Below are 12098 nucleotides of genomic sequence, written 5' to 3'. Positions count from 1 at the left end.
CCTGACTTTACATATGGGGCAGAGGTGAGGTACAAAGAGGTTAAACAATTCACCCAAAGCCACACAGTCAGTCAGTGACAGCTAGGATTCAAAGCTGGACAGTCAGGCTTCATGTCTGATTTCAGAATTACTATACTGCACTGTGTATAAGGTGCACATGGTTCATGGCACAATGCCTGACACTCAGGAGGTAATTTAAAAAGTCTAACTATTACCATACTATCTATCTCTTCTTCACTTACCCTGTGATAATTCTGGATTTCCTTTCAGATTCATCATCTTTGGAATTGAAGGGCCATACACATCCACATCTAGTAAACCAATGGCCTTTGACTGTAAGGAAACAGAATCTACTGTAAGATTATTTCCACTCTTCATCAAAGATAACATATATAGCAATAGTAAATCTGACTATAAAAAAAGAAAATTTACAAAAAAATTCCAAAATCCTAACCTAAATTTTCAAAGCAGCAGTAAGGTAAAAGCTTATCAACTACTTAGACAAATACTTTTTGTTAGTTTACTAATTTCTTCTAGAAAAATGACAAGAGAAACCCCCTACATACACCTTACACATTGTGGTTCAGATCTCCCATATAGTCTCAAGTAGACTAAAACCTTTTTGATCTGAAGACTAACAAATTACACACAATGTTAAAATAAGGACTTACAATGGCAAACAAAACCACAGGAAGATGGAGCATTAACCCTTAGAAAGCCCATCTAACACATCAAAGAATAACAAAATGGAAAAAAAAAATCATGGGAACAAGACTATAATAGTGCAAGTGAGAAATTCTGATGCAGATCCAGCACGGAAATGCTAACGAGGGTAGTGGCAGACATAATGCGGAGACAACTCCTTACACACAAGTCACAGTTAAACATCCAAGCTCTTCTGGAGAATTCATAAACAACTAAAACTGTTTTTCTTTGATGACCCATCTAGCTACCCGAGGGCAGAATATTCTGACTGGTCTCTAGGTGCCAGTTCATCAGCAACACAGCCAAGTAAAGGTAAACAAAATTCACTATTCCCAAGTATGTCTTTTTTTTTTCTCCCCCCACCTATTTCTCTTTTGATACATTAAATCAATCTGTTACTGGTTTTTCCATATATAAGCAAACAGAATGCTAATGCTAACTATACGTCCTTAAGTTACGTTTCACCAAGACTCAGAACTCTCCTCCCTCTTTCCCTGTATCCTGGCAAGATAAAATTCTTAACCTCTCAAAAAAAAAAAAAAAAAAAAAAAAAAAAAACCTCATTTTTAATTAAATAATCCCCCATCTTCCATGTTATCTACCTATTTCCAGACACAAAATTACTTTTTAAACCTCGCTGTCTGGTTCCTATTAATACATAAAATAAGGTACATTCAACATTTATGTCCCTAACTTTATACTGACTCAAACTGCAGTTCTAAGAAAATCATTTAATGTCCCTGTATGACTCACAGAGCCTAGAGGACTAAGGATTAAAACCTGCCTCTACCAAAATCTCAGCTTACTGTAAAATAAATGAGAAAAGTATTAGCTTTAAAAAGGTAGGAACAGTCAATGAGAAATTCTGACCTGTTTTCAACTCCTTTTTAAACCACAAACAAATTAATTTAAACAAAACAGAATTAAATTTACTATAGATAAAAAGATTTTCAAATGAGAGAGACTAAAACCTTAAGAAATGTAGCTAATTGTCAATACTATTATTCAAGGGTCTGCTAATGCTATAACCATTGAGGTGAGGAAGCTGAAGGGATTCCATTTTAGAAAGACTCCATTTTTTGGCAAAAAAAAACAAAACAAAAACAAAAACCAGACACTTAGAAAGACTCCATTTTTCTGATAGGCCCCATTTACTCATGATCCTTATTTGTCTCTGAATAAGCCAAAGAAGCTATGTCGCCACTTTAAGGGAGAAGCAAAAAAGTTAATCATTCTCTGAGTTTTGTCCTAGGCCCCAAACCGGATAACATTCAGAAGAGCTGGATCCCAAATATATTCCAGGACATTAGCTTTGAACAAACCTCAGCTGAAACTGGCATCAGTATTGCTACCTTCAGTAATTTATGAAATAACACCTATTGCTCACCTGACACTTGTCTTTGATTGGACCCTACGCAGGATTCCCAAAGGAACACGTACCCTAGATCCCCTTCCCATATATAAACCCCTAACCCCAAGCAACAATGAGACGCATTCTCCTTTCCTTTCCTAATCTCCCAGACCGTCTGTTACTCTCTGTCACTCATGCCATTCAATAAACTCTGCTTTCACTTTCTCCAGCTCACATTTGATTTCTATCCTGTGCAAAGCCAAGGACCCTCTTAGCTGGTCTTATAGGGAAGTCCCCACTCTGGTCCTTGGACCCAGCCAGGCACCGCCTACATCAAATCATCCTAGAATTTTACCTCTTTTCCATGTCTTTTCTCATGGTACGTACAAAACTAAAAACTACTACAAAATAATAAATGTCAATAAAAACAAAAAATAATCTAAGTGGTATTTTTTCCCTCTCTTATTTAATGTTTAATGTTATTTATAAGTTTTATAAAAACTTGAAAAGGTTAGGTCCCAGGTTTCAAACTGATCTCCTAAAAGTAAAGTCAAGTAAAATAACTTAGTTTTTAAGTTTGGTTTCATTAGCTTGCAAACTAAGACTGCTGGGGTCAATTTTTTCATCACTAGATTTTCAAGTTTCCTTCAAAATGTTAAGGAGAATCAAATATTTGTCCTGTCTCCCAGAAGAAAACCATGCCTGTCTAAAAGTGAATCCTTGGTATCAAGGTTCAAGACAAAACTGAGGATCTGCCGTAATATTTACTATGGTAGAAACAGATTTTACGCATACCTAGATGGCTGTTAATATGGATAATCACATATGAATAAAGTGAGCAGGGGCACCTGGGTGGCTCAGTCAGTTGAGTTTTGGGCTCTGGATTTCAGCTCATGATCTCATGGTTCATGAGTTCAAGAACTACGTCAGACTCTAAGCATGGAGCCTGCCTAGGATTCTCTCCCTTTCTCTCTGCCCCTCCCTCTCCCCCCACCTCACTCTCTCAAAATAAATAAATAAACTTAAAAAAATAATAATAAGGGGCTGGTAGGGAGGGAGATTACAAGATTTTAGAGTTCCTCTGTTTCCGAGAAAATGGAATTAAGGATAACAGAGAATCTTCTAGGGGTGCCTGGGTGGCTCAGTCAGTTAAGCATCTGACTCTTGATTTCAGCCAGGTCATGATCTCCTTCATAGGACTGAACCCCACATCAGACTCTGAGCTGACAGCCTGCTTGGGATTCTCCCTCTTGCTCTCTCCCTGCCCCGCCCCCACTCGCACTCTCTCTCAAAATAAACATAAAAAAAAATCTATGTGTTAGGTTTTCTGCATACTCTCCCTAGGAATAGTTACTCACTGACCTAAATTTAGTACCAAAGTTGACATACATCAAAAAGGAAACAGAGGAGATTAAGGTATGAAGGTCAGAGAAAGAGAGGAAAGAGGAAGGATGAGAGGGACAGAGGCAGAGAAGGAGGGAGGGAGAAGAAGATTGAGGGAAATTAATCAGCAATTTTTATTAAGAACCTGGATAAACTAGGCCTCTACAGGCTAGTGGCTGTAGAATTAGAATTTAGAGTTCTATGGACAAATCAGAATTTAGAAATTTTAGAAAAATTTTAGAAGTCAAAAAAATAACAAAAAAAAAAAAAGAAAATTTTTAGAAAGTATGCCATCCTAAATTACCCAAATAAACACCTAAACTTCCCCTAATTATACCTCCCCAATGCTTGAATTCCTTCTTGAAGCCAGGCATGCTAAACACTTTATTTACATTTCTCACTGACTCCTCACAGCAATCGTGCAAGGTGGTATTTTGCTCACTTAAAGATGAGAAACTATAACCAGAACTTTAACATTATCTGACTACAAAAGACTTAGCAGGGGACAACATACTTTTCCCTAAAGGGCCAAACAGTACTATTTTAGGCATTGTGAATCATATGATCCACAACTACTCAACACTACCACTGTAGCATCAAAGCACAGACAATATGTAATGAATGAGCATGGCTGTGTTCCAATAAAACTTTATTTACAAAAACAAAGAGAATTTAGTCCACAGGTCAGTTTGCCAAAATTGATTTAGAAAATAAGCTTTTTCATGACCAAGTTATTCAATCACCCAACAATCTAATTTGGGTTTTGCCAAGAGCAGGTAGGACATAGTCATCTCTTTTAGTGTCAGAGGAACTATCTCAGTAAAGATTTAGTTCCATATCCTTAATTGGGTAGTTTCTAAAAACAATAAAGAGCACACTTTTCACGCAGTCTCACTGGAACTAAGCATGTCTTGCTTAGACTTTATATATCATGAATGAAATTAGTGTCCATTAAACAAAAATGTCAAGGCTATACTAAGTAAAACATATCATTCTTAGAACTGGCATAGCTTCTGGACCAGTAAAATTACCACAGCTACAGAAATTAGCTTAAATTTTCAACTCTAGAATTCAATAATGTTCAACAGGTGCCAAATAAACTTTATTTGTTTTTCATAATTTACTCCATTATTTTTAAATAGGTTCCTATTATAGATGCATAGTCTTTCAATTTAAATTTTCAAAGACAGTTCTATATTGTAGGAACATAAATGAGCAAGATAGAAGGCTATAAATAGATATATGCTGCTGGGTGTCTAACTAGCTAAGTTTTATGAATCCTTTCCACCTCATCCTCCTAAAATAATTACATTTAGTCAAGAAAGCTCCAGTTAGGACTTCTCTTACATTTAATTTCACCAAGGCTTGAAAGAATAATCACTACAAAAGCCTTACCACATACACAACAGATAAAATGATCATTAACAAAAATAACTATAAAGTTACTACTGTAAAACATGATTACCCAATCTTTAATGTCACCATAAATGTATGCTGGTACCTAATATTATATTCTTTTTCTGATTATCCTGCAGTTCACAAACTCTTAGCAGATGCCGTAAAACAAGACAGATAGATTTTGGGATTTGTTTCTTTATAATTCATAATACCCTGTGAAAGCTAAAAGGTAGCAGACTTGCTAAGTGACTACACTGTTTCATTACTACTGCATGAAAGCCGCAATTTGAGAGCCTACAAGTCCTATTTTCCTTTTTTTTTTAATTTTTTTTTTAACGTTTATTTATTTTTGAGACAGAGACAGGGCATGAACGGGGGAGGATCAGAGAGAGGGAGACACAGAATCCGAAACAGGCTCCAGGCTCCGAGCTGTCAGCACAGAGCCCAACGCAGGGCTCGAACTCACGGACCGTGAGATCGTGACCTAAGTCGAAGTCGGCCACTCAACCGACTGAGCCACCCAGGCACCCCAACAAGTCCTATTTTCTTGTGTTGGGTTTCAAAGGCACCTGAACAACTGTCTTGATACTGCTTTGTTCTTTCAGTGGAGTTTATATTAAAGATCCTAAAACTTCATGACATGTTTCTTCTATCCATGTCATCTGCTAAGAGAACCCACCAAAACAACATTTTAGAAGGATCTCACCCAATTATTTCTAAGTAAACACACACTCATTTAAGACTACAACTTACCTAAAGTTTATCCTTCCCATTGAAGTATCCAGTTAAGAATCCTATGGTTCCCTGCACATTGCATTCTACATAATCTTGGACTGGCATTTGGGATTTAGAGTTGAGTCAAGGTTCTTTCCTCTCTTTCTGCCTTGCTTTAAGTCAAACTGCCATTCATAAAAATTTCAATCTCTTGGTAGAGAAAAATATGTTTCTTAATTCTATTAGCTAAGATTAAATAAGAATTTGATTAACAGGCCAGAAAGGAGTGACAGGATATATTCAATATGCTGAATCAGAAAAATATGCAGCCAAGAATTCTTTTTCCAGGAAGGCTGTCCTTCAAAATAGAAGAAGAGATAGTTTCCCAGAAAAACAAAAACTAAAGGAGTTCATGACCACTAACCCAGCCCTGTACAAAATGTTAAGGGGGACTCTCTGAGGGGAGAAAAGATGAAAAAAAAAAAACAAAAAAACAAAAAAAAACAGACCAAAAGCAACAAAGACTAGAAAGGACCAGAGAGCACTACCAGAAACTCCCAACTCTACAGGCAACATAATGGCAATAAATTCATATCTTTCATTATTCACTCTAAATGTCAATGCACTAAACACTACAATCAAAAGGCAAAGGGTGACAGAATGAATAAGAAAACAAGACCCATCTATATGCTGTTTACAAAAGACCCATTTGAGACCTAAAGACACCTTCAGATTGGAAGTAAGGGGATGGAGAACCATCTATCACGCTAATGGTCACCAAAAGAAAGCCGGAGTAGCCATACTTATATGTGACAATCTAGATTTTAAAATAAAGACCCTAACAAGAGATGAAGAAGGGCATAATATCATAATTAAGAAGTCTATCCACCAAGAAGACCTAACAATTGTAAACATTTATGCTCCAAATGTGAAAGCACCCAAATATATAAATCAGTTAATCACAAACATACAGAAAGTCATTGATAATAATCCCATAATAGTAGGGGACTTCAACACTCCACTTACAACAATCGACAGATCATCTGAACAGAAAATCAACAAGGAAACAATGGCTATGAATGACACACTGGACCGGATGGACCTAACAGATATATTCAGAACATTTCATCCTAAAGTAGAATACACATTCTTCTCAAGCGCACATGGAACATTCTCCAGAATAGATCACATACTGGGACACAAATCAGCCCTCAACAAGTACAAAAAGATAGAGATCAGACCATGCATATTTTCAGACCACAATGCTATGAAACTCAAAATCAACAAGAAAAAATTTAAAAAGACAACAAATACTTGGAGACTAAAGAACATCCTACTAAAGAATGAATGGGCTAACCAAGAAGTTAAAAAGGAAATTAAAAAGTACACAGAAGCCAAAGAAAATGATAACACCACAGCCCCAAACCTCTGGGATGCAGTAAAGGCAATCATAAGAGGGAAGTATATAGCAATCCAGGCCTTCCTAAAGAAGGAAGAAAGGTCTGATACACAACCTAACCTTACATCTTAAATAAAACTCAAAAACAGCAAAAGATGAGAAATAACAAAGATTAGAGCAGAAATAAATGCTATCAAAACAAAAACAAAAACAAAACAAACAAACAAACAAAAAACAGATCAATGAAACCAGGAGCTGGCTCTTTGAAAGAATTAACAAAATTGATGAGCCTCTAGCCAGTTTGATCAAAACGAAAAAGGAAAGGACCCAAATAAATAAAATCAAGAATGAAAGAGGAGAGATCACAACCAACACAGCAGAAATACAAACAATAATAAGAAAATATTATGAGCAATTATACATCAATAAATTGGGCAATCTGTAAGAAATAGACAAATTCCTAGAAACATACAAACTACCAAAACTGAAACAGGAAGAAATAGAAATTTTGAACAGACCATAACCAGTAAAGAAATCAAAATAGTAATCAAAAAGCTCCAAACAAACATGAGTACAGGGCCAAATGGCTTTCCAGTGGAATTCTATCAAACATTTAAAGAAGAGTAAACGCCTACTCTTTTGAAGCTGTTCCAAAAAATAGAAATGGAAAGAAAACTTCCAAACTCATTCTATGAAGCCAGCATTACCTTGATTCCAAAACCAGACAAAGATCCCACTAAAAAGGGGAACTAAAGACCAATTTCCCTGAGGGACACAGATGCAAAATCCTCAACAAGATACTAGACAACTAGATCCAACAATACATTAAAAAAAATTATCACCACGACCAAGTGGGATTGATACCTTGGATGCAGGGCTGGTTCAATATCTGCAAAACAATCAATGTGATTCATCACATCAGTAAAAGAAAGGACAAGAAACACATGATCCTCTCAATATGCAGAGAAAGCATTTGACAAAATATAGCTTTCTGTCTTGATAAAAACCCTCAAGAAAGTAGAGAGAGAAGGATCATACCTCAAGATCTTAAAAGACACATGTGACGGACCCACCACTAATATCCTCAATGGGAAAAAGATGCAGACAATGTACTGAGTATGGAAAGAGCCCAAATATCCACTGACTGATGAATGGATAAAGAGGAGGTGGTATATCTATACAATGGAGCATTACTCAGTGATAAAAAAGAATGAAATCTTGCCATTTGCAACTACATAGATGGAACTAGATGGTATACTGCTAAGCAAAATTAGAGAAAGACAAATATTGTATGACTTCACTCATAAGTGGAATTTAAGATACAAAACAGATGAATATAAGGGAAGGGAAGCAAAAATAATATAAAAACAAGGAGGGGGACAAAACTTAAGAGACCCTTAAACAGAGAACTGAGGGTTGCTGGGGGGGGTGTGGGTGGGGAGATGGGTAAGGGACATTAAGGAAGACACTTGTTGGGATGAGTCCTGGGTATTATAGATAGGGGATGAATCACTGGAATCTACTCCTGAAATCATTTTTGCACTATATGCTAACTTGGATATAAATTTAAAAATAAATAAATAAAATTTTTTTAAAACAATTAAAAAAAGAATTTGATTATAAGATCTAATGGTTAGATAAGAAAACAATTGCCTGCTATTTACCAAAGGACGATCTAAATCTTCAAGTTCAGTTAAGAAAGAGGAACAAGGACAACATAAAGAAAAAAGTTCATCTGGCTGGATGGAGCATAAAAAGAGATAGGCTCGTGAAAAATACAAAAGAATCTCAAATTATTAACTACTCGCTTGCAAAAGAATTGGGAAAAAAAAAATTAGACAAATAATAGATTTCAAATTAAAGAATTTTAAGGCAGGAAGAAACCTAAGAGATCATCTTAGTCTTCTGTCCACTTTTTAGTGATGAAGAAACACACTGAGGGATAACGCCACAGCTGGGCCTAGGATCCAAATCTCTCTCCAACCACCATAAGCCTAAATGCTAACAATCACCAGCCATTCCCCTTTATCTCTCCCATCTCCTCTTCTACTCCTCCCCCTTTTCACTCCACTCCACATACTTCCCCTTTGCAGTGTCTTAACCACACCAGGTACGCACCTGCCTTTTGCAGCTGTTCCTTCAGCCTAGAATTCTGTTCACCCAAGTACCTCCCTGGTTCTCTCCATCACTTCCTTCAAACCTTAAATCAAACATCACCACACAGTGAGGTGTTCACTGACCACCCTATCTAAAAATGCAACTCCCTCATCATTATATTGGATACTTCCCATTCCCTTCCTGCTTCTTCTTTCTTCTCAACAGCTATACCAATATTTAATATACTGTATATTTACTTGTCTTGTTTATTATGTCTCCCCAGCAGAATGTTAGTTCCATTAGGGTAAGAATTTTTGTATGTTTTGTTCCTGTACCTAGTACCTAGAACAGTGGACAGTCATGCAGATACCATGCTCCACCCCAAGAAATTCTGATTCAGAAGGTCTAGATTGGGGTCCAACAAACTGCATTTGTAACACTAAGGTATACGATGACTACAAAGTGAAAAACAGTAATATTGATAATACAGGAAAGACCAAGACAAAATTTTGTTGTAAGGGCCCAAGCCTTGGGACCAACAGGATTATGGTAATGGTAATTTACAGTAATCAACAGTAACATTGAAGAGTTTAAAAAAATACACACACACACACATACATACATACATACATACATACATATAAAACAGTGTTTAACATTCTGCCATATGGGTGAATAGTCACATATTGCATGGGACATATGTATATAAAAATCATTCGTTATTTATCTGAAATTCAAATTTAACTGAGTGGGTGTCCTATATTTTTATTTTCTAAATCTAGCAACCCTACCTTGGCATCTCTCCTCAACAGTGCAGTTGTAATGATTCAGATGAAACATACATACATTCATGCAGGCTCAAAACCCTCATTACGCCCCCAATCTCCCCTCATTTCACTCATGTAAAAACCAAAGTCCTTATAACAATTCACCAGACTCCATATAATCTAGCCGGTTCCCCGCCCCCTATCTCCCAACCCTGCTAATTTTCATCACACTTTACTCCACTCCACTTCTTACTCCAAGAGCCAAGTATCTTTTTACTATTCTTTGAATAGAAAGCTAGACATGCTCCTACTCCCTAGCCCTTAAACTCGCTGTTCCTTTTGCCCGACATTCTCTTTCCTCATATAGTCATAAGTCCATTCTCTTATCTCCTTCAACTCTCCGCTGAAATATCATATCATCAGGGCTGCCTATCCTATTTTAAATTGAAATCCACCTTCACCCTCAAGCACCACTCCAACCCATATCACATTTATCAATTTCTAACTCTTTAGGTTACTTATGATGCTTATTATCTATTTACAGTAAACTCCATAGGGTAGGGAAATCCCCAAGCATCTAAACCAGTAGACATTAAATAAATATTTGTTCAGTGAATGGATAGATGGATCAAGGAACTAATAAATGAATAAACAAACCTCCATTTGTTCCTCTGTAGGATATCAGGATGGTTACTATATGATCCCTAAGGTCCCTCTCAAGCTTTAATATTCTATGATTTCATGAAAGTCCCTCTTCTAATACTTCTATACAGACATTTTAAGTTACAAGATTTAAAATTAGATAACATACACGATGTTAAAAGTATTCTGGTGTTGGGGCGCCTGGGTGGCTCAGTCGGTTAAGCGGCCGACTTCGGCTCAGGTCATGATCTCATGGTCCGTGAGTTTGAGCCCCGCGTCGGGCTCTGTGCTGACAGCTCAGAGCCTGAAGCCTGTTTCAGATTCTGTGTCTCCCTCTCTCTCTGACCCTCCCCCGTTCATGCTCTGTCTCTTTCTGTCTCAAAAATAAGTAAACGTTAAAAAAAAAAAAAAACTATTCTGGTGTTAAAGAAAGTGTCATAAATTTCCTTGCAACCTATTCCTAACCACCACTTTTCCTCATGAAAATCCATGTCATCTCCATTTTTCTATTGATCTTAACTCCAGAAAAACAGGACTTCCAGAAAGAAAATCTAATGCAAAAAATGGCTATGGCAGGCTGCTATAAAAAAATATATGATAAAAGTACACCATGTAAATCTTTGAAAACGAAAGCCACACATGGTATGAAAGGGCTCATTAAAAAGAGGGCAACTTTTAAACCTACAGACTAGCACGATTAGGTTCAGTAGGGTTTCAAATATAAAAGGGCTGCACTAGAATTTTGTTGTGCTTTTTTTCCTTTCCAGAGCAAGGTAAGTAACACATTCTTTAACAAGAAGCAATTCTCTTAAGTTCCACATTTTCATCTAGTAACAGAGGAAGTAAATCAGGGGTAAAACTAAGATTAAGAAAAGAAAAACCTTAAATCCTTGGCCTGTATGATTCAAGGGGGGAAAAAGTACTGGGGAACCTGGGTGGCTCAGTTCATTAAGCATCCAATTCGTAATTTTGGCTTAGGTCATGATCTCACAGTTGTGAGATCAAGCCCCATTTTGGGCTCCACACTGGGCATGGAATCTGCTTAAGATTCATTCATTCATATTCTCTCTCTCTCTCTCTCTCTCTCTCTCTCTCCCTCCCTCCCTCCCTCCCTCTCTCCCTCTGTCCTCCCCCATGCTTGCAAGTTCTCTCTCTCTCTCTCTCTCTCAAAAATAAAGTACTGATACCCTTAGTAAAGGCTTCAAATACAGAAAAAAATCAGAAAGCCTTCTATCACCATGGTAATATATAAAATGCAGAAAAAGTTACTTCTAGACACTAACCCCCAAAAATAAGTCCTCTTATTTATGACATCAACCTGTTTTTTTGCCAAAATCCAAGCCTACAAACCTAGAAAACTAACCAAACAAGAACCTTCCCCAAACCAGATAAAATACTGCAGCAAAAGCACTGAAAATCAACATCAATTCCTTTACAATGTTCTTAGCTAAACTGCAATGCAGGGAAAAGCATTTACAATTCTGAGGGCAACTCTTCCAAAGCAAAGCAAAACAGCAATCACAAGAATTGGATGTGAACAGTGCACGTGACCCACTTTCCAGACTCAAAATTATAGGAGCCAAGTAGCTGGTTTTGAAACTCATTTCTTCATATATACTCTGCTTGCTTCCTCTTAGTGGCT

The 12098-nt window shown here is 36.9% G+C and overlaps 1 protein-coding gene across 2 annotated transcripts in view; it reads right to left on the bottom strand.

Moving 5' to 3' along the window:
* Positions 1-12098, bottom strand: part of NUBPL (NUBP iron-sulfur cluster assembly factor, mitochondrial) — a 240162-nt gene that overhangs the window by 185820 nt on the left and 42244 nt on the right. The window contains exon 4 of one of the 2 annotated variants that reach the window (XM_058738760.1): positions 243-333. In XM_058738760.1, the coding sequence (XP_058594743.1) occupies positions 243-333 (91 nt within the window). Of the gene's footprint in view, positions 1-242; positions 334-12098 lie in introns of those variants that run through there. The other variant, XM_058738761.1, reaches the window with a different exon arrangement.

The sequence above is a fragment of the Neofelis nebulosa genome, chromosome 7 (assembly GCF_028018385.1).
Source record: "Neofelis nebulosa isolate mNeoNeb1 chromosome 7, mNeoNeb1.pri, whole genome shotgun sequence".
Lineage (NCBI taxonomy): Eukaryota > Metazoa > Chordata > Mammalia > Carnivora > Felidae > Neofelis > Neofelis nebulosa.
This window is presented reverse-complemented; position numbering and strand designations above follow the sequence as displayed.